At 31.3% G+C, this 24,725-nt stretch overlaps 1 protein-coding gene across 42 annotated transcripts in view; it reads right to left on the bottom strand.

The window, feature by feature from the left end:
- LOC141388847 (protein lap4-like) overlaps positions 1-24,725 on the bottom strand; it is a 667,534-nt gene that overhangs the window by 277,505 nt on the left and 365,304 nt on the right. For 34 of the 42 annotated variants that reach the window (XM_073959312.1, XM_073959313.1, XM_073959314.1 and 31 more), the window contains 4 exons: positions 20,856-21,056; positions 17,133-17,319; positions 16,503-17,014; positions 9,859-10,143 (listed from right to left, as the gene is read on the bottom strand). In XM_073959312.1, coding sequence (XP_073815413.1) covers positions 9,859-10,143; positions 16,503-17,014; positions 17,133-17,319; positions 20,856-21,056 — 1,185 coding nt within the window. The remainder of the gene's footprint in view (positions 1-9,858; positions 10,144-16,502; positions 17,015-17,132; positions 17,320-20,855; positions 21,057-24,725) is intronic. The other 8 variants (XM_073959276.1, XM_073959283.1, XM_073959310.1 and 5 more) reach the window with 1 other exon arrangement.

Here is a 24,725-nt window from a genome sequence, read left to right as displayed (position 1 = left end):
TATTTGATAAATACTATAACGACATTTTCTATGAAAACATTTCATTATCATTATTTTTTCATTAGAGAATAATTTAAAATTATAACTATGCCATGTTATTGCTCATTATGTGCTTAAAACTTTCAACGACATTACTCAAAATGAGATTTTCAACATTTTCGTTAAGGGACTAAATGACAGGCAACAATGCAATGCAGTGCACATAATGAGCAATAATTTTGTTGACATTATTAATAATAATGATAATCATCATCGCCATTATCCTCATGTTACGAGTATAATGAAATAACGTTTGTCATTGCATCATAATATGACAGAGGGATATCAAATCTCCTACTCCCAGGACGACTGTGTTGTACTGCTTTTATTTGTTTGAAAGGGAGAATAAAGTTAAATCCTAAGTGAAATGCAATTGTTATGACATTATAAACCTGCAGATCACGGTGCTCTTGAAAGAATTTTAAATGGAAGGTGCTTACACCTCGGAAGTTTTTGCGGATTCTGAAACTACAATGTTTATAGATGAGAAAAATCAAAAAACAAAAAAAATCGCAGGAGCGCTCTTTAAATAAATCGCGATTTTAGTTGACATTTTAGGGGTTGTTTAGGTTTTCACGATTTTGCTTAGAAGCCGCAAGTCCTATTAAGATGGGACTAAAAAAATGTTGTAGCTATGAAAATTCTCTACAAGATCGTCCTTTACGGTATTTTCGTAGTTCTTACCATTTTAGAGATATAGAAGTTCAAATTGGGACAATGCACTGACTGTATCGCCCCCTTATAAAACAATGTCATGAAGGGTGCGCCTTAACTATATTTCAATGAAAACCGCTTACACAGGGGAAGTTTTTGTGAATTCTGAAACAGCAATGTTCATAGATGAGAAAAATCCAAAAACAAGAAAAAATCGGTGTAGGGGTTTTTACATAAATCGCGGTCAAAATTCACATTTATGGGAGATTTTTAGGTTTTCACGATTTTGCTTGAAAACCGCAAGTCCAATCGCAATGGAACTAAAGAAAATGTTGTAGCTGTGAAAATTCTCTAGAGGATTGACGTTTACCATTTGTTCCCAGCCTGTACCATTTTTGAGATAAAGAACCTCAGTTTACATTTTTAGATTTTTTTGTTAGGGTTTCGCGATTTTACTTGAATACGGTAAGTCCTATCGATATGGGACCTGAGAAAATGTGAAAGCTGTGAAAATTCTCTACAAGACTGGCTTAAGAAACTTATCCTAAGTTGTACCATTTTTTTAGATATATAAGTTTATGTTGGGAATTTGCAGTCATGACATTTTTTTATAAGGGGGCGATACAGAATTTAATTGAATTTGAATTGTCCCAATTTGAACTTCTATATCTCAAAAACAGTAAAACCGACGAGAATACCATAAAGGTCAATCTTGTGGAGAATTTTCATAGCTACAAAATTTTCTATAATGTCATTTTGATGGGGCTTGCGGTTTCTAAGTTAAATCGTGAAAATCTAAACAACCCCTAAAAATGTCAACTTAAATCGCGATTTACTAAAAAAGCGCTCCGGCGATTTTTTTTGTTTTTTGATTTTTCTCTTCTATGAACATTGTAGTTTCAGAATCCGCAAAAATTTCCAAGGTGTAAGCACCTTCCATTTAAAATTGTTTCAAGAGCACCGTGCTGCAGATGGTAATCAAAATGTGCATTACCAGGAATAACAATGAACTTTGATTTCTTGTTGTTGCAGTATGCGGGAATAGAATCTTATTACTACTATTCTCTTGACTTTCTCTATACGACATACTTAAATATAATCTCTTAGAAAAGTTGGATAAACGTAGTATGTAGTTGAAATATTCCTTTAGCAATGCCATTTCCTGAAAGAATGCGAATGGTTGACATAGCAACAGCAGCAATGCCCTTACTTAAACAGACACCTGACTGACTGGCGTGTCATATTTATTCTCTTAGATTTATTTCCAATGTCTTTGAGTGGTGGTGAAGGCAATAAGCCACTACAGAATAATGCATGACATGCAGTGTAGGGGAGAAGGACTTCTTAAAGTTCAGTTAATTTAAATATAATAAAGTTTATCGGAAATGTAAGGAATTATTTTAACCATGTGCATATGTGGTCTTATAGATTTCTATGAAAATAATAAATTGTATTTAACTAAAACTATTTTTTCGATGAAACAACTTTGACCTTTTATATTAGATTACCATTTATGTAACAATATAGACGATCTGTATTGATTTGTAAATTTATTGTTAAGCATTATTTCAAAACTACACTACTACGAGGGCTGCACGAAAACTAAATGGACTAGGCAACACCTCGTGTTGCCATGCGCCATTTGAAGATTGTTTTGGACAGTTTGACTGTGAATTGAAAATCCACTTTGCAAAAAATGGAATATACTTGTGAACATTTTCGTCCGATAATTTTCACAACTTTTGACAATTTAATAGATCAGAATGTGGCCTTCCTAAAATATTAAACAACAGTTTGAAGTTTTAGAAATCTTTCCTTTAGTTCAAGTAAGTTATTAAATAGAATCGTTAGTTCATCTATTTATTTAGTTCTTTAAATTGAACTAGTTACACTAACTAATTGAAGCGATGTAGATAACACAAACTAAAAAATGGTACATTTTTATCTAGTTCCGTTGGTTCATTGCAGTGAACCACTAGAACTAGTAAAACGTAGTGAACAAATAGGCACTATCGCTAGTTTGTTATCGATTGAAAATATGTTCCTTATTTTCTGGATAGTAAACACAGTAATTGGTTTCAATACTCTTCCAGTTTTTTATGAAATGCGACTAAGAACAACATTTTCGATGTGAAAGATCGTAAATTTGTGTTGTAATGACTTTTTTCAAGACTTTCAACAGGGCTGAATTTTTATTACTTACCAATGAGGAAAAGTCTAGATTTTCCCCTTTATTCAATTCTATATTTAGTGTATACAAATAATATTATTTCCTGTCATTGCTTGTAGTTATCGTTGCGATGTAAACAATTTATATAAGATTAATGTAGGATATACACTTTTAAATTAAATGAGAGTTTTAATATCGATATCTTACTATTTAACAGTATAATTTTCGATGAATGAAAAACATGAACGGCGGCAAAATGATCAACATATCGCTCATTTACTCAAAGACTGGCATAACTCAAAAAAATGAATTTTCTGAGTTAATAATTTCTATTTTCTCTACGACTTCTACTTTATCTTGTGTCAAATTTTCATACTGATACTCTTCAAATCATGCTTGATCTTGCACAGAAATTATTACTGTTATCTGGCTAGGTGTTTGCAGAATATGGTCCACGTAGTTATTTTTTTTTTTGTGTAATAATCTTTTTAAGTTTTGAAATCAAATTTCAATCTCCAACTTAAAATGCATTTTTCTCGAAACTCGATTTTTTGAAATGTGTCACTCTTTGAGTAAATGAGCGATATGTAGCTACCGTTCATCGGCAAACGATTATGTGCCTTACATTGCATAAGCAATATAAAAATCGATTTTGGATTACAAATGTCGGATATATACATAAGTAGAGATGGGCGCGTGTCACGGTCGCCAAAACAACAACTAAAGTGTTTAGTTCTTAACCGCCACTAAACTGCTCAGTTGTTGTTTATGTTGTTTAGTGTCACGATCGTGACACGCGCCCTTCTCTACACATAACATATTAACAATATTAAAACTATAGAAATCGTTCAAAGTCGATAAATTTATATTCAGAAATCAAATATTGTAATTTGCTACATCTACTTCTATATTTTACTGTAATTTAATAATATTAACTTCAATATAAATAATTAAATCCAAATTAATAATTATATTTAAACATGCCTCCAAATATATTTACAAATCATTTTGATGAAAATAATACTTTGATATAAAACTTGAACTTTATAAATAAATAAAACAAAAAAAAAAATATACTCTCCGACACGATGTAAGCTTTAATACATAGATTCAAATGTATGGCTTCTTTTCCAGAGACGATTCAAAAATCAATTAGAACAAAATTAGTGTTGACCAATCTCGATTACTGAGCGGATGTCTTGTTCATTCCGTTCATCAAAAGGAATCAGGTCGTTCATTGGCTCATTTTCGTTCAATATTATTTCCAAAAAACATTATAAAAAATTATACTTTAATAGATTTCAATTAATGTCTTCTGTTCCCAATACGATTCAAAAATCAATAAGAACGAAATTAGTGTTGAGAAATCGCTTCATTGAACAGATCTATATTTTTCATAAGGATTCATCATAAGGATCCAGGTCGTTCATTTCGTTCATTGGCTCATTTTCGTTCAATATCATTTTCATTTCTTCAATGACCTGAAGGAGCTATATTCACTCGTTCAAGAGCTACTTCTACTTTACTACTTCTACATTTTAATGTCATTTAACTAAATAACATTAACTTCAATTAAAATTATAGAAACAAAATTTAAATTAATAAATCATTTAAAAATATTTTAATATAAAACTTGAACTTTAAAAATTAATTAAAAAATAAATAATCAAAAATAATACTCCCTGACACAATGTAAGCCATAACAGATTTAAATATATGGCATCTTTTCCTAAGACGATTCAAAAATCAATAAGAACGAAATTAGTGTTGGGAAATCTCGATCAATAAACAGACCAATCTTGTTCATTCCGTTCATCAAAAGGAACCAGGAACCGTTAACTTCATACGTTGGCTCATTTTCGTTCAATATTATTCTCAAAAACATAGTCAAAAACACAATGTAATTTTTATTAGAAGAGGATTGAGAAATCAGTTAGAACGAAATTAGTGTTGGGCAATCTTGATCATTGAACGGATCTGTCTTTTTTATTCCGTTCATCAAAACCAGTGACTGACTCTTTCAATTTATATGATAATGTGAAATGAAAGGAAAAAATGTCAAATGAAAAGGAAAAAAAAATATTACAAAATTTTAGTCCATATTTACATTAGGAAATTTTCCTTGAGGCAATTGTCAGTTTAATGTAGAGAGGGGTGAGGAATATGGTAACCCTTTACCTCTCAACACCCTCCCTCACCAACAAACTGACAATTGCCGCAAGGAAAATTGTCTTATGTAAATAGAACAAGAATCCAACCCCAACCCAGCAAAAATTTGGTAGGCACGTGTCATTATTTCATGCATTACCGAGTAATGAGACATCATTACTTTTCGCATTATCAGGCAGTACAAATATGTATAGAGGCTAACACATAACTGTTGACTTTACTCATTGCCAAGTAGTTACTAAGTAATGAGTCCGGTGGCACAGAGCTTGTGCTTTTTGTATTCGGAACTCTGATTTAAACAACCCTAACTTCTCGTACGAGTGACCTGGTGTGTAGTGTGTTTGGCTACAAATCAGAAGTTCGTGTGTTCAAAACCAGCAGAGAGCAAAATAATAATTGTTCTCAAAATAGAACGCTTGTCGGCTTTGCCGACAGAGATATACCCTCAGCCTGTGCGAATTTAAACTTTCATCTACGGACAGGGTCTTTTCAGAATTTTGTGACCCTTTTTGAACATTTGAACTTGACGACAAAAATGTGAATTAGGATTAAAGTTCAAAGACCGACTTGGTTCATTATGGAAGTGGATCTTATTTTGGGAGTCATATATTTTCGATAGATATAGCGCCCACAAGTCATTTCAGTGGGTCATCGTCTAACTTTTGGATCAGTATGCCAGAGTGCATGGACTTGTCCACGGAAAACATAATATCGCCGAAAACAGGACCACAACAAACAGCATCCTTATACATTTCCAATGTATCTTCGAACAGATACTAAACTACACCTAGACACAAATGTTGAACTTTCGTGGGAGAGGTACCTAAAGGAGAGGACCGATATGGGCCGTTTTCGAATATGGACAAAATATTAGGAAATCCACAGTTTGGACCAAATCGGTTGCTCCCTTCAACAGATGTAGCGTGTAACATTTAAGTGACTTTTTATTTCTGGGGGGGAGGTTCCTGAAGTTGTGGACCGGTTTTGCGTATCTTCGAACTGAAACTAAGTTTGAACAAAATATGACGAAGGCCAAATTTTGGACCAAATCGGTGGATCAGTTCGAAAGTTATCGTGCTCCCCAGCCCCGACATATGGTGCCATAGGCGGTTTTTACACCTTTCGGGCTGTTTTCTCAAGAAGTATGGACTTGCCCCTAAAAAACTTTTACCGTCGTAATTGAGGCAGCGAATGCAAGTTGCTTCATCAAAAATCAAAGTGAATTGAGTGCAGGTCTTAAAGTGAACTTATCCGAAATTTTGTGTGGGAGGTACCCGAAGAGACGGACAAATACAGTTCATATTCTATATCTGTCTATATCTGTCATCTGTCACTCCCTTCAAGAGTTATCGTGCGCACAATTTTCCGAACATTTTTGAACTTTTGTGGGGGCGGTACCTGAAGGAGTGAACCGATATTGCTTATCTTCGAACTTAATCTAAGTTTAGACGAAGGCCAAATTTTGGACCGAATGGGCAGGTCCGTTCGAGAGTTACCGTGCGCTCCTACCACTACACAAGGTGCCATAGGTGTTATTGTTTGCACCTTTCAGGCTATTTTCTCAGGAAGTATGGACTTGCCCTTAATGAAACTCGTACCGTCGCACAGTGGATCCACCCATTGGCCAAAAATAAAAAAAATTAATGTCAAAATTTTGGTACAACATCTGGCAACTCCGACAGCTATGACATGGACCTTTTTAAAAATATATTAGTTTTTGTTTAATTCGAACGCGATCTTCTTAAGAATAGCTTCAAAAGTCAGAAGTGTTGACTAATATTTTTTGTTGTGAGTACAACCTATATTTTAAGTGCAAGTAAATATATTCAAAATATCGCGAAACTAATACGTATAGCAAACTATTATAGTGGATTTTGGAGGAGGTAATAGCTTAATTTTCATTAAAAAATAGTGTGTTAGCGAATTGCGGAATTCTAGTTAGCTGCATATTTTCTTAGTATATTCTGTAATGCCAATTTGATCATATACTTAAATTTGACCTAAGGTTTTAGTCATGATGCCCACCAGTGCCCACCTCGGGAATAATTTTCCAAAGTAGGTCATGGGTTTAAGATTATTCAGTATTAAAATCAGCTGCCATCTAGTGCCAGACTATAAATGGTGGGTCGCTGACTAAAGCTGCTCTAGAATAGGGTTTCTATAGATATACTAGCGTATAACTCTGTTATCTGACCACGTGCATTAACATAATTGGCATCAGTGGCAAGATGAAGAAATCTTCTTTCAAATTTGTCTTAAGTTGGCGGTACGTGCCTTCCAGGAAGAACGCTATAAGATCTATATTAAAATTTTTACCAATTTTCAGACAAAAATGTTGATTTTTTTTAATTCGCTAAATTGGTTGGATTTTATGTTGTTTTGGATATTGTTTTGTTTCCCCAAGCCTATTTTTGCATCATAAGATAATCGGGACTTTTGTTCTTATCGTATACCCCCTCCAGGGGGGAAAGGGGGGAGAATGTTACGCTCGTGGTTTCTTAAAACACTCTTCGCAGCAGCATAAAGCTGTAACCGACACATTGGCTTGATTTTTACACTCTAAGTATTTTTGGCCACTTTCTCCATACAAGTGGATCCACTGTGCGTCGTATAGGGGACAGTGAATTCAAGTTGTTACAAGAAAAATCAAAGCGATTCAAGAGCAGGTCCTAAACTGAACTTTTCTGAAATTTTGTGTGGAAGGTACCCGAATGAGTAGACCGATTCAGTCTATATTGGACTATCATCTAAATCTGGTAGAAATTTCATGATGTTATCGAGCGCAGAGTTAGCGTACGCACAAATTTTCCGAACATTTTCGAACTTTTGTGGAGGAGGTACGGGAAGGCGTGGACTGATATAACCCATCTTCGAAATTAAACTAAGTTAAGCACTTTTTCGAAATTTTGTGTGGGAGGTACCCGAAGGAGTATACCGATTGAGTCCATTTTGAAATATCATCTAAGTCTGGTAGAAATTCCACGAAGTGCAATATATGGACCAAATCGGTCACTCCCTTCAAGATTTATCGAGCACACAAATTTTCCGAACACTTTCGAACTTTTGTGGGGGAGGTATCAAACTTTGGGCCTGTTTTGTTAATCCGTTCGAGAGTCATCGTGCGCACCAGCCAGACAGAGAGACGGACGGACATTGCTAAATCGACTTCAAATTATTTCGATGAGGCACATTTTGTCCATATGAAAGTATATATACCCTCGTTAGCATAAATGCTGAGGGTAAAAAAACATACATATTTAGGGAAGTACTTCCTTCCTTCCCCTTATAAAAATAATGACTTTTACGGTCAATTTGTAAGTAGTTACTACTGCCAAAATTTACTGAATAAAATCATTATTTGTTAATGACTTTTGGTTCATTTTATTTCAATATTGCATTTCAGTCTATAATTTTCTTGTAAATATCGTTCACGCTTCCTCTTCTCTTCATTAATGTTAAAGATAAGAAAATAAATATTTCGTATATTCACTTTCCAATCACTATGGAAAACTTACTGTTATTTGAAAATAATATATAATATAAAAAAACTCCGATCGATACAAACTCTATTTGAAATTTTTGAATTCACCAACGGAATGAAGAAAAACAACGAATGGACCAAAAAATAAACTAAATTACCTAAAGGAACCATTCAACATGTTGAATGTAATAAACCGAAAGAGCTATATGAACGAGATGAGCTAAATGAACGAGATAATAAAATAACGATATATTTGTTATTATTTATTGAAAAATTTATTATAATTATAAATTACAATAATATTTATATCTGCACAAAAATACTAGCAATTAAAGCTATCGGCTTGAAACGATATGAACGAATGACCTCGATATGTTTCCGTTCGTTCATTTCAAGGAACCGTTCCTTTGAACTGGTTCGTTTGTGAACGACACAAGTTTAAATGGAATACTGACCTTTTTAAAGTTGTATTGATTTTTTGGAATCTTACATTGGTAATTCGACGCTATCGGATTTAAACCATATAAATGAATGAGCTCGATATGATGCCGTTCGTTCATTTCACGGAATAGTTCCTTTGAGCTAGGTCGTTCGTGAACGACACAAGTTTAGGCATTACCAGTGATGCCCTTTTTAAAGTTGTATTGATTTTCTTTTTTGCAATAATACTTTGGTTATTCTATCGAATTGATTTTCGAACCATCTTTCGGTTTTAAACGACATAAACGAATGTCCTCGATATGGTTCCGTTTGTTTATTTCACGGAATCGTTCCTTTGAACTAGTTCGCTCACTGGTAATGCCATTTCTTATATTCTATTATTTGTTTTTGTTTTTATCAAACATTGGCAATTTGTTCAAATTGATTTTGGAATCATCTTAATAAAAAGGACATAAGTAAGATATGGTGTAAATGGTGAAATAATAAATGAAATATGGATTCTATGTAAGTGATGTGTGCTTGGTGGAAAATGTAATAATGCAAGCAAGATTTATTGCATTGGTGGTGATAATGGTGGTGGTGGTGGTAATATCATCATGGTGGTGCAATCTATAACTTTTTTAAATATTTTCAGCAAATTCCACAAATTAAACCAAGGTGCCAAAAGTGTGCTAATAATAATATGTACTTTTGTAAGAATTAAAATTTTGAAAACATTTGTATATAGTGCTAAGTGGTTAGGTAGTAAGTGGTGGTGGTGAGTAAATATTTGCTTTGATAAGTTATTTGAAATTATAAAATCAAAATCAACTAAAGAAATCAACTTTTGTTTTTGTGTTTTTAGTTTGGTTCTAAAATGATTATTTTGTGAAGATGTTCATGTTTTTCTTTTTGTGATAATCACCTCACTTATTAGGGGTTCCGCTAAATGATTATCGGTGACACGGGTCATAACCGTTTCCGTAAATGTTGACTTGGTAATGGTTTCTGTAATGCGACCCAATTCGGTGGGAGCTGCTGGGAACATGGGCATATCGGGAACAGCCTTATTGACGGTCACAGTAACACCAGCCACACCCACTTCATTCGGCCGTGCCACATGCACCTGATGCTGAGATCCACCACTGAGAAAGTGTGCCGGTATCATTGCCTGAAAATCTTCACTCGTCAATGGCCGTAAAGGTGGTGGCTGTTGGAGGTTTGCGGGGTATCGTTTTTATGTTTATGGAAGAGGAGTTAATTGGGGATATGGTGGTTTTAGTGTTTTTTTTTTTTTTTTCATATATTTTAGACGTTGTATAAGTGGTTCAAAAGTATTTGAGTTAAGAAAAGTATTTGCATATATTTTTTGGTTTTGTTGTTAATATTTGTCATATTTTTTTTAATTTTGTTATATAAATGATATATAAAAAAGAAAGAGAAAAAAGAAAGAAAATCATTTGTTTAGATTTGGGGGTTGTTTAAAAAAATTAAATTTTGATTTTCATCTATTTTAAGCTTTGCATTTTGATAACTTAAAACTAATTGTTTAAACAAAAATAAATTAAAAGTATTTAAAAGCCAATTTTGCGAACAACAAAAAATAGTTGAAATAAAATACTCAAACGCCTGCTGTTCTATTTATTTATTTGTAATTGCAAAATAATTTCTCATTATCAAAAGCCAATCACATTCCACTTGAAACTCAATCATTTGTATTAATTATGTAAATTTGTATTGCTGTCATTTGTGGGGAATTACAATTTCCGGATCAGTGATGTTTATTATAATTTTTAAAGTTTTATTATTTTTTTCTATCTTAGGGATGGGGCAGGATTTCGAAGAAATGTGTGTGTTTTGTATTATTTAGGTAACGAAGCATGGAAATAAATGAAATAACTAAAAACAAGCAAACTCATTATTGTTGGGAGATTCTGAAATCTTATTTAATACACCACTGATCACGGGCGGTATTTTCGACAAAAATGTGGCCATAACTAACAAAACTAAATCACGGAAAAATTTAAACGAAAACAAGCATTCTAAAAATAAAAATAATTTAAAACGAAACAATATTAACTAAATAAAAATCAATACAAAATAAAATTTAGAAAACTAAAACTAATAAATATTAAATTATTATTGAAAAGACTAAAACAGCACATAACACTATTATCATTCCAATTTTAATTAAATGCATTATTGCTATTGTAATTATGTCTACATGTTGCACACACACAATACAGCAACATTCAATTATCCTCCTCCCCCTGCTCCTGAAACCATTTGTGATGGACGGATGCATGGAGAGAGAAAGACTGATAGACATATTTGCAAAAATCACACAAAATCTCGACACAAAAATGCAAAAGCATATAAATGTTGTAATTTATTATTTAAATACAAAATCGTGTAAAATATTTTAATTGAAATAATTGTGTATGTGGAATATGGGACAAGGTAGTGAGTGGGTGGTGGAGCAGGGGAGTATACGAATTGAATATTAAAACATTTTGCATTTAACACTAACAAATGCACACACATGCAAGTAGTTAGAACATAAAAACCATAACAGCATCATTATTATCATGAGAAATATATGTGGAATGAAATGATAGTTGATTAGATTTGTTTCAAAAACAATTGAACACAGACACACACAAAATTATATCTACATAAATGTTAAACACACATTTTGGAAAAAGGACATTGGGTGGGGCAACAATGTTATGCCACGTTAGACAAATTATAATGACCTAACCTTATAATGGAATTAAATAACCAAAAACGGACACGGATCCTAAGTTATGTGTTATATTTTTGTTGTTATTTTTTATTTTGGTTTATTTTGTAATGTGTGTACAGATTTGGTTGCAGGCCATACCACACAACACCACCTTTGTTATTCGTCATCATTTGGAATATCAAACCTGAGTTGTTATGTTCAATTATTAACGGAAATCTAATAATCAGTAGTTGTTGAAATACTATTCCTTTCCGTTAGTATTTCCATAATATTGTGGTCAAATTCAAACATACATTTTTATGGGGAGGTCCGCTCAATAACACGTTATAACTACATATGTTCCTTTTACATCTTACATATATAGGGTATTGTCGAAAATGAATTACCATCATTACAAGTTCAGTTGAGAATAACAAAATGTTTATTATTTCCATATTAAAAATGTTCTTAATAATAAACAAAATCTAAAGGTTCACAAAATTTCAAAATGTTGAAATACCATTAAGGCAAGGTTAGTATTTCAGATGTCGGGTCTCGGGTTGGTTTCTAGCAGACAGACAATTTACACACTTATTTTTTGGATATATTGCAATGATATGTACATAAAGCTCAAGGAACAAATTATTTTGTTTCGAAAAATGCCACTTGAAAACACTCTGCGTACGTCCCTGCCTGAAGGAGTGGACCGATATTGTCAATACCCGATATAATCCATATGTTTGGAGGAAATATTATTATTACATTTTAGCGAAACATTTTGAACTTTTGTGGGGAAGGCTCCCGCAGGAGTGAACGGATATGGTCCATCTTCTAACATAAAGTAAGTTTGTAAGTTAAGCATGAAAATTAAAGAATTAAAGAAAAAATATGTATAAAATATCTGCAAAAATCATTAAAAAAATTCAATAATATTGGAAAATATTTTAGAAAAAATATGTACAAAAAAACTGCGAAAATTATTTAATAAAATCCACGAATAATTGACAAAATACTTTCGAAAAACTATGTTTAAAAAATACGTGAAAATTATTTAAAAAACTATATTAATAAAAATTTTAGAAAAACTATATTTAAAAAATCCTCGATTATTTTTTTAAATTCACGAATATTGGAAAAATATTGAAAAATATTTTTTTTAAAAAAATCATTTAAAAATATTATACACGAATATTGAAAAAATATTTTTTAAAAATCCGCGAACGTTGGAAATATATTAAAAATATTTTTAAACAAATACACGAATATTGGAAAAATATTTTTTTAACCAACCCACGAATATTGGAAAAATATTTTTAAAAAATCCACGAATTTTAGAAAAATGTTAAAAACATTTTTTAACAAGCCCACAAATATTGGACAAAAATTAAAAAATATTTTAAAAAATTCACGAATATTGGAAAAATTTTACTTTCTTAATCCACGAATGTTTTAACAAATATTTAAAAAAAAAATCCACGAATAATGTAAAAAAATGTTAAATAAATTTGTTTAATCCACGAATGTTGGAAAAATATTAACAAATATTTAAAAATATCCACGAATATTGTAAAACAAAATTAAAAAATCCACGAATATTGTAAAAAAAAAAAAAATTAAAAAATCCACGAATATTGTAAACAAATTTAAAAAATCCACGAATATTGTAAACAAATTTTAAAAAAAAAAAATCCAGGAATATTGGTAAAATATTACTTTTTTAATCCACGACTGCTGGAAAAATATTAACAAATATTTTAAACAAAATTCAACAATTTGGAAAAAAATTAAAAAAAAAATCCACGAATATTGAAAAAATATTTTTTAAAAACCACGAATATTGGAAAAATATTTTTAGATAATCTACGAATTTTGGAAAAAAATTTTTAGATAATCTACGAATGATGGAAAAATATTTAAAAAAAAATCCACGAATATTGAAAAAATATTTTTCAAAAATCCACGAATATTGGAAAAATATTTTTAGATAATCTACGAATGTTGGAAAAATAATTTTAGATAATCTACGAATGATGGAAAAATATTTTTAAAAAATCTACGAATATTGGAAAAATATTTTTAAACATGTAAAAAAAGTATCAGTCGGCTTTGCCGACAGAGATATACCCTCAGTCTATGTGAATTGGCAGTCATCTACGGACAGATCGAATGTATTGAGGGTCTTTTCAGAATTTTGTGTCCCTTTTTGAGCATTGTAACCTACAGACAAAAATGTGGATTAGGATTATAGTTGTACTTGAAGGAATGGACCGACATAGTCCATTATAAAAGTGGATCTTATTTTAGGAGTCATATCTTTTCGATAGATATCGCATCCACAAGTCATTAAGGGGAGTACACACTATCATTCAAAACTGACAGTCAACGTACTTTTAGGACAATTTTCCGGCAAATAACAACATTTATTTAGGTAAAAACGTTTGAAATACAATATATACGGTATTATTTAGAGATTACAAAAGAAATTTGTCAGTTAGTCTTTGATATTCACGAAATAAACCTCGATGACTGACAGTTTTGGTTGTCAGTGTGTACTATACTTTACAGTGGGTCATCGTATAGCAAGAACTTTTCCACGGGACCACAAACAAGCAGACCACAATAGCATCGGTATAGATTTCCAAAGGATCTTTGAACAGATCCTAAACTGCACTTATAGAAAAATGTTGAAGTTTTTCAGGGGAAGTACTAAGGGGAGGACCAATATGGGCCATTTTAGAAGATCCAAAGTGTGGACCAAATTGGTTACCCTGTTCAAGAAAGTGTATCGTGTATAACATTTTTTTTAATTTTTTTTTTTGGGGGGGGGGGGTACTGGAAATTGTGGACCGGTATTGCCCATCTTCGAACTGAAACTAAGTTTGGACAAAATACGACGAAGGCCAAAGTTTGGACCAAATCGACCAAATCCCCAGAGTTTTTTACACCTTTAGGGTTGTTTTCTCAGGAAGTATAGACTTGCAACTGATGATACTTGTACCGTCGTATGGGGGGAAGTGAATACAAGTTGTTGCAACAAAAATCAAAGCGATTCGAGAGCAGGTCCTAAACTGAACTTATCCGAAATTTTGTGTGGGAGGTACCCGAAGGAGTGGACCGATTGAGTCCATATTGGAACCTCACCGAAGTCTGATAGAAATTTCGCGATGTGCAAAGTAGGGACTAAATCGGTTACTCCCTTCAAGAGTTATCGTGCGCACAACTTTTCCGAACATTTTTGAACTTTTTTGGGGAGGTACCTGAAAGAGTGTACCGATATGGCTTATCTTCAAACTTAAACTAAGTTTAGGCACAATATTACGATACCCAGAATTTGGTTCGAGTCTGTTGATCCGTTCGAGATTTATCGTGCGCACCAGCCAGACAGACAGACGAACGGACATTGCTAAATCGACTAGAAATTCCGTCCAAACATACTTGAGGTCTAAAACCATTATTTCGATGAGGCACATTTGCCCGTATGAAAGTGTATATACCCGCTTTAGCATAAATGCTGAGGGTGTAAAAAATCACGAATATTGGAATATTTTTTTTTTTTAATCCACGAATATCGGAAAAATATTTTTAAAAAACCACGAATATTGGATTTTTTTTTAATTCACGAATATTGGAACATTTTTTTAAATTCACGAATATTGGAACATTTTTTAAATTCACGAATATTGGAATATATATATTTTTTTAATCCTCGAGTATGGGAAATATATTTTACAAATACACGAATATTGGAAAACATTTGAAAAAATCCACGAATATTGGAAAAATATTTTTAAAAAAATGCACGAATATTGAAAATGTTATTAAAAAATCCACAAATATTGGAAAGATATTTTAAAAAATCCACGGATATTGGAAAAATATTAAAAAAAATATAACAAATATTGGAAAAACATTTTTAAAAAATGCACGTATATTGGAAAAGTATTTTTAAACAATCCACGAATATTGGAAAAAATATTTTAAAAAATCCACAAATATTGAAAACACCACGAATATTGGAAAAATATTTTAAAAACGCAAATGCCAAATATGCATTTGATATTGAATACAAAGAATCAAATAATCTGTATATCGTGGTGCATAAATGCAAAATAAAGCCTAAAGCACATTATTAAGGATTATAGTAATATTTTGGGCTTTTATAGGACCTCCGTTGAGTGTGAAACATGACTTCAACTCAATCAACTATTAAGTATCTCAACATAAAGAATTCCGTTAGAAAAGTGTGCTTTAATTAGCTTTAAAGTTTATTTTACTGCTTGTGTTCTCTCAGTATGTGGAATCTCAGTATGTTTTGACATCACTCGACACATGTTAAAATTAGTTTAGTATCCCAAATTAGCTGGCCACAACTGTATAACTAGAATTTAAATCCACTGTAGAACACATATTCAAACGGCCACCTAAATAATTTCGCAATTACGGTCACTCGAGATTGCATTTTTCAAAATATTTGAAAATCTATAAGCATTCATCCAAAGAATGAAACTAAAGGACCTCCAAAATGTATGTTTGAATTAGTTTCAAGTAAGTTTTTCTTGAAATTATGGTTAAAATAAATTCGTGTTGGCTTCAATGAATTTCCTAATACTAAACTTGGGAATTTATGAAAATATGCATCATGATGATATGTCATTAACAAATTCTCAAAACAAAATGCTTGCTGAGTGAATGAATATTGTGGCTTTAAACCGGATGTAGAAAAAAAACAATAAAAGACGGCGACATTGGAAGATAATGCGGGCAAACTTAAAAATTAAAAAACAAAGAAGGAAACACTTAAATAACTAAAGAAAACAAACCTTCGGCGTGACATGAAAACATACCTGAGTTTCAATTGGATCAGAGGTGGCGGCGGCTTTTGCTGTTGCCGCATGAGGTAAAGAACCATTTTGATTGGATGAAATTGTTGGAGATGTTAATGCTTTTGATGTTGGTTGTGTAACCGGTGTTGCAACCGGTGTTGGAGCTGCTTCGGCTGGACCATCACCCAAAGGTATGGAATTAGAACGTCTGGGTGCTGGTACAGGTAAACCTGTTACTTTGTCAATTTGTTGGGGCTGGAGCTGAGGTGTTGTCTGTTGTAGGAGTTGTTGTTGTTGCTGTTGATGAACTGTGGCATTAGCAAAGCCATTTGCTTTTGTTGCAGGCACTATATTAGGACTCACAGTGGCAGGCATTGTTGTTTGTGTTGGCGCCGTTGACAAGTTAGCTAGATTTTTATTAGAATCATAGGATACCGGAGTCTGTTGGGTATGGTAAATCATTTGATGTTGTTGTTGGTGCTGCTGCTGGTGCTGTTCGTCAATCATGTCACCAATGGAACGTTTAAAATTACCTGTCAACATTTTTGTGATGGAAAATATAAACATTTATTAGATTTGCAATTTTACTTTGTCATTATTATTGTTGTTGTTGGTTACTGCTGTTGTGGTCATGCCACATTTTCCACTTACCCGGACGATTGTTTAGATAACCTGACGGGCTCAATGCATTCAATACAGCCGGACTGTGTGGGCTCAAGGGTGCATCCAATGGTCCTCGATATTCTCTTTGTAAAACCAAACGAACAAAACGTTGTGGTTGTGTCAGACATTGGACAGCAGCATCATGTTGGGCATTTGTCATGTCATTGCCATTAATCTGCGATGGGAGAGAAGAGTGATGGTGATTGTAGTGGATGGGTTAGTGAGTGACTCGAATGAATTGAAAATTTATTTGTCCAGAGACACGCCAGGAGAGAGGGAAGGATGGTAGAAATCAAATTCTAATAGATTTTATTCAATTTTGTGAAATTTGTAGTTTGGAGTGATTGAAACTGAACTTAATAATTATTTAAAATATTGGCTATAGAAAAAAAAATCCACGAATATTGGAAATATATTCTTGAACACTTCAAGAATAATGCAAAAAGGTCTTAAAAAATTCACGAATATTGGAAATATATTCTTGAACACTTCAAGAATAATGTTAAAACAATTCTTAAAAAATCCAATCCAAAATATTTTTAAAAAATCCACGAGTAAAGGAGAAATATTTTTAAAAAATCCACGAATATTGGAAAGGTATTTTTAAAAAATCCACGAGTATAGAAATATATATATAAATCCGCGAACATTTGAAAAGTAACCTTAAAAATCCGCGAACATTTGAAAAGTAACCTTAAAAATCCACGAATATTGGAAAAGTATTCTTAAAATCCACTAATATTGGAGAAATGTTCTTAAAAATCCACGAATATTGGAAAAATATTTTTAAAAATCCAGGAATATTGGAAACATTTTTTTAAAAAATCCACAAATACTGAAAATATTAAAAAAATCCACGAATATTTGAAAAATATTTTTAAAAAATCCACGAATATTTGAAAAATATTTTTAAAAAATCCACGAATATTTGAAAAATATTTTTAAAAAATCCACGAATATTTGAAAAATATTTTTAAAAAATCCACGAATATTTGAAAAATATTTTTAAAAAATCCACGAATATTTGAAAAATATTTTTAAAAAATCCACGAATATTTGAAAAATATTTTTAAAAAATCCACGAATATTTGAAAAATATTTTTAAAAAATCCACGAATATTTGAAAAATATTTTTAAAAAATCCACGAATATTTGAAAAATATTTTTAAAAAATCCACGAATATTTGAAAAATATTTTTAAAAAATCCACGAATATTTGAAAAATATTTTTAAAAAATCCACGAATATTTGAAAAATATTTTGAAAAAATCCACGAATATTTGAAAAATATTTTTAAAAAATCCATGAATATTTGAAAAATATTTTTAAAAAATCCACGAATATTTGAAAAATTTTTTTAAAAAATCCACGAATATTTGAAAAATATTTTTAAAAAATCCACGAATATTTGAAAAATATTTTTAAAAAATCCACGAATATTTGAAAAATATTTTTAAAAAATCCACGAATATTTGAAAAATATTTTTAAAAAATCCACGAATATTTGAAAAATATTTTTAAAAAATCCACGAATATTTGAAAAATATTTTTAATGGACAAATGTTGAAAACATATTTTTAATGGACGAATATTTTAAAAATATTTTTCATCCACGAAAATTGGAAAAAATAGTTTTAAAAAATCCACGTATATTTGAAAATATCTTAAACAAGTAAAAAAGTATCAGTCGGCTTTGCCGACAGAGATATACCCTCAGCCTGTGTATATTGAAACAATTTTTTCACAAAAAACGCATGTATTTAGGGAGTTTTAAAAATTTTGGGCATTTGAACTGATAAAAATGTTGATTAGGATTAAAGATCAAAAGTTTTGTGGAGGAGATACTAAAAAGAATGGATCTGCAGCCACTACATATGGTACCAGATGGGTTTTTTACAACTTCAGGGATGTTTGCTCAGGAAGTATGGGCTTGCCCCTGAAACAACTTTTACCATCGCAATTGAGGCAGCGAATGCAAGTTGCTTCAACAAAAATCAAAGTGATTCGAAAGCAGGTCTTAAAGTGAACATGTATCCGAAATTTTGTGTGGAAGGTACCGGATGGAGTGGACAAATATAGTCCATATTTGAACCTGATCTATATCTGGTAGATATATTAGGATGTGTAAAGTACGGTCCAATTCGGCCACTCTCAAGAGTTATCGTACGCACAATTTTTCCGAACATTTTTGAACTTTTGTGGGGGAGGTACCTGAAGGAGTGGACCGATATGGCATATCTTCCAACTTAAACTATGTTTGGACAAAATATTACTAAGGCCAAACTTTGGACCGAATCGGCAGACCTGTTCGAGAGTTATTTTGCCCTCCAACCTCCTCACACGGTGTCATAGGGGTTTTTTCATCTTTCAGGCTATTTTCTCAGGAAGTATGGACTTGCCCCTGATGAAACTTATACCGTCGTATGGAGGGCAGTGAATACAAGTTGCTAAAGCAAAAATCAAAGCGATTCGAGAGATGGTCCTAAACTGAACTTTCCAAATTTTTGTGTGGGAGGTACCCGACGGAGTGGACCGATTGAGTCAATATTAAAACCTAATCTAAGTCTGGTACACGCTCCACGATGGGCAAAGTATGGACCAAATCGGTTACTCCCTTCAAGAGATATCGTGCGCACAAATTTTCCGAACATTTTCGAACTTTTGTGGGGGAGGTACCGGAAGGAGTGGACCGATATAGCTCATCTTCGAACTTAAACTAAGTTTGGGCAAAATATTACGAAAGCCAAAATTTGAACCGAATCGGTCCATCCGTTCGAGAGTTATCGTGCGCTCCAGCCAGACAGACAGACGGACGGACATTGCTCAATCGACTCCAAATTGTCTGAAACACATTTCGTCCAAACATACTTGGGGTCTAAAACCATTATTTCGATGAGGCACATTTTGCCCGTATGAAAGTGTATATACCCTCGTTAGCATAAATGCTGAGGGTATAAAAACCACGAGTATTGGAAAACGTATTAAAACATCAGGAATATAGAACAATATTGTTAAAAATCCACATTTATTGAAAAGCGTTCTCCAAAAGTAAGCTAGTCCCGCCTTCATTCATGCCAAATTGTGGTTCCCTATTAACCGATAACCGAACCCTCTTCAATATTATAACTGTGCATATGGTTAGCATCGAAAATATCATCATGATTATATTGCAGAATTTGCTCATCATCATCATCATCAACAGTAGCATCAAAGCCATCAACATCACGTACAAAAATGATTGCAATTTTACAATTAAAGTTCGCAAAGAATGAATGAATTGCAATGATAGCAAAAAACATAGGGTATAGAATGAAAATTGCACAATGTTGCAATAAAGTCGAAATGACAGGCCGATAGACACATAGAGACAGTTAGACAGACAGACCAATAGACAAATAAATACTTGGCCAACGTCGACTGGACACTGCGGGCCAAAAGGTTGCCTTGTAACAAACATTGAATCAGTTGGTTTTATGGCCAAAACGAAACATAAAACCAGCACTAGAGATAGACGCCATAAAATAGATGTACATCGCGTTGTTATTTAAGAGCACACTTGTTCACTGAAATGATTCAACATTAATTTCGAGTTTAAATTGTGGCAAACTGAGGCGGCTGTTGCACATGATGATGACCCAGCTGTTGCCTCGACCAATGATTCCTTCTCTCTCCTCCCTCAATACGCTAAAATGTAATTGTGGCCATACTTACCGCCATTACACGGTCTCCCACCATTATTTTGCCATCGCGATGAGCCAGACTGCCTTCAGTTATGCGTGAAATGAAAATTCCATCGCATCCATCTTTGTAGGGTGGTGAACCTCGTCCACCGGCAATGCTAAAGCCCAAACCTTGACCAATTTGATCGCGTATCAATGTGGTATGCAATGTTATATAACTCAATGGACCATCCTGAAAATATGCAATGAAAAAATAGAGAGAAAAAAACATAAAATAGCATACAATACAGGCTTACAAATATATGTATGTATATGGATGGAAGAAATATATCAATGTTCAACTGAAAAGCGAACAACAATATGGTCTCATGCCTGTATGTTTTTCGGGTAATGGAGCGTTACACAATGAAAAGCCTTTCGTACTACGTAGCACGCTCAGCTGCTGCTGCCGCCATATCGGTCAGTTGTTGCATTTTCATTAAGGGGCCAACCAACCATTACTTGGTAGTGATTTTTTTCTTTCATTTGTGGAAGCAACTGGACATGAAACAGTTGCGGGATTTCCTTCTTTCACTTCTTTATGGCCTGACGTGATTTCAAATTACCAGAATAGGTAATTGGTAAGAAAGAACGAGTTCATAGTGCGGCTGCCAATCGTTTATTTCGCTGCCCATGAGCGATGTGTGTAATTAAAGCCAAGGTCAATATGCAAAGTATTTACACGTTACAGCTTAAGAGTGGATATATCAGGAATTAAATGACTTATTCATTAATTTTACATTCTTTAAGCCGATATTAGTTCAGCGAAAATAATTTTAAATTTATTGTAATATTTAACCCATGTACGCCATAAAGGGGATAAAATAACTCTAATCATATCTAAGGGATGAATTTAGGGTTCTCAGTGGACAGAAAATCAAAACTGAAAAATTGTCGACTGTATTCGCTATGTTCTTAAATGGAAATACCGTTTAAATTGCAGGAATGTCATTTTGATACCAAATTAAAATGTTCAAATATTGGAAAAATATTTAAGAAAATGAACGAATATTAAAAAATTATTAAAAAAAAATTCACGAATATTTTTAAAAAATCCACTAATATTGGAAACATATTTTTAAAAAATTCACGAATATTGGAAAATATTTAAAAAATCCAGGTATATTTGAAAAATATTTTTAAAAAATCCAAATATTTTGGAAAAATATTCTTTAAAAATTCACGAATAATTGAAAAATATTTTTTAATCCACGAATATTAGAAATATATTTTTTTAATCCGGAAATATTACAAAACTAATTTTTTCCACGCACGAATATTGAAATTGAGATTTTTTTAAAATCCACGAATATTATATATTTTTTAAAATCCACGAATATTAAATTTTTTTGTTTAAATTCACGAATGTAGGAAAAATATTTTTAAATTCAAGAATATAGCAAAAACATTTTTACAAATTTACGAACATTGAAAAAATATTTTTCAAAATCCACGAATTTTGAAAAAATATTTTAAAAAATTTACGAACATTGAAAAAATATTTTTTCAAAATCCACGAATTTTGAAAAATATTTTAAAAAATTCACGAATATTGGAAAAATGTGTTTAAACAATCCACGAATATTGGAAAAATATGTTTAAAGAATCCACGAATATTGGAAAAATATTATTAAAGATCCACGAATATTGGAACAATATATTTTAAAACCCCACTAATATTAGACAAATATTTTTTAAAAAATCCACGAATATTGGAAAAGCATTTAAAAACTCAATGAATATTGAATTTTTTAAACCTATTAATATTGGAAAAATGTGTTTTTAAAAAACTGCAAATATTGGAAAACTATGTTTTAACAAATTGGCTAATATACGCCAAGATAATTGGAAAATATTTTTTAAAAAATCCGATTGGTAAAATATTTTTTTTAAGAATTCACGAATATTGGATTAAAATTTAAAATATCTATGTAATTGTAAAAACATTTTTAAAAAAATCAACTATTATGGAAAAATATTTTAAAAAAAAATCCACAAAAATATTGTAAAAATAGTTTTTTTTTAATCAACGAATATTGTAAAAATATTTTTAAAAATAAAAAAATATATATATTTAAAAAAATAACGAATATGTGAACAATATTTGTAAATAATCAACGAATACTGAAAATGTGTTTAAAATATATTAAAAGTCCACGTATATTGTAAAAATAAATACTTTTTAAAAAATCCACGAATATTGTAAAAATAACTTTTAAAAAATCCATTATTGAAAAAAAATTTTAAACAATCCACGATCAGGGAAAATTATTTTTAAAACATTCACGAATATTGTAAAAATATTTTTAAAAAAAAGCGACGAATATTATAAAAATATTTAAAAAAACACGAATATTGTAAAAAATATTTTTAAAAAATACACGAATGTTGTAAAAAATATTTTTAAAAAATTCACGTAAATTGTAACAATATTTTTAAAAAATTACTATTCGTAGATAGTACAAAAAAAATCCACGAATAAAACTATTTTTAAAAAATCCAGGAATATTGTAAAAATTATTTTTAAAAAATACACGAATATTGTAAAAAATCTTTTTAAAAAATCCACGTAAATTGTAACAATATTTTTAAAAAATCTACGAATAGTGTAAACATATTTTTAAAAAATCCACGAATAAAAATATTTTTAAAAAATCCATGAATATTGTAAAAATATTTTTAAAAAATCCACGAATATTGTAAAAATATTTTTTAAAAAATCCACGAATATTGTAAAAATATTTTTAAAAAATCCACGAATAATGTCAACATATTTTTAAAAAATCCACGAATATTGTGTAAAAATATTTTTAAAAAACTCTCGAAAAAAAATATTTTAAAAAATTCACGGACATTGCAAAAATATTTTTAAAAAATCCAAGAATAAATTTATAATATCTTTAAAAAATCCACAAAAATATTTTTAAAAAATACACGAATATTGTAAAACTATTTTAAAAAAATTCACGAACATTGCAAAAATATTTTTAAAAATCCACGAATATTGTATAAATATTATTAAAAAAATCACGAATATTGTAAAAATATTTTTAAAAAATCCACGAATAAATTAAAAATATTTTTGAACAATCCACGAATAATAGAAAACGGTGGAAGTGGAGAGGTGAAGGGTGGAGGAGAGGGATGGTGATGGGGGAAAAGTATTGGTAAGGCGAAATGATTATTATTACCCTTTCCTCACCACCCTCCACGTTCCCCCTTCAATTTTTATCAGTGTTATTTTCGATTCCCATCTTTTATCCCTTTTTTATTCATTTATTTTTTTTGTATGTCGAGTTCGTTTGAATATATTTGCAGCTTTTGGTACATTTGTAGGAATAGTTGGATTTTTTTGGTATACGAATTGAAAATAAATGCAATCAATACTAGAATTTAATTTTTTTATCACAAACATGTAGTGCGATTCTCTAACTCAATTTTGGAGTTACCGACAATTGTCGAATAAATTAAAATGTTTATAATTTCGGTAGTTACCGATGTTTTTCGGTAAGTTAGCGACGAATAAAAAACAGTCGTAAAGTTCTACCGATAGCAAGAGTGTTGTCCACTTTTATTTGAACTTTTCATTCATAATTTTGCGTTTTAATGTTACCGATTTTTGTCGGTAACTCAAAAAATGTGTTAGAGAAACGCACTACTGGACGGATTTAGTAAAAAAAAATGCAGATTATGCCCTAAAACCAGATAATGAACTCATTTGTAATAATATGCATCTAATGTCTAGTCCAATATCATAGGAGGAATCTATGTTAATACGGTCAGATAAAATATTATACATGGAACTGAAGTTCTTTTTTTATAAAATAATTAGTAATAAGCAGAGAGAATCTAATGTTTTTTG

The sequence above is a fragment of the Musca autumnalis genome, unplaced genomic scaffold, assembly GCF_047663935.1.
Source record: "Musca autumnalis isolate F117 unplaced genomic scaffold, ASM4766393v1 scaffold_1, whole genome shotgun sequence".
Lineage (NCBI taxonomy): Eukaryota > Metazoa > Arthropoda > Insecta > Diptera > Muscidae > Musca > Musca autumnalis.
This window is presented reverse-complemented; position numbering and strand designations above follow the sequence as displayed.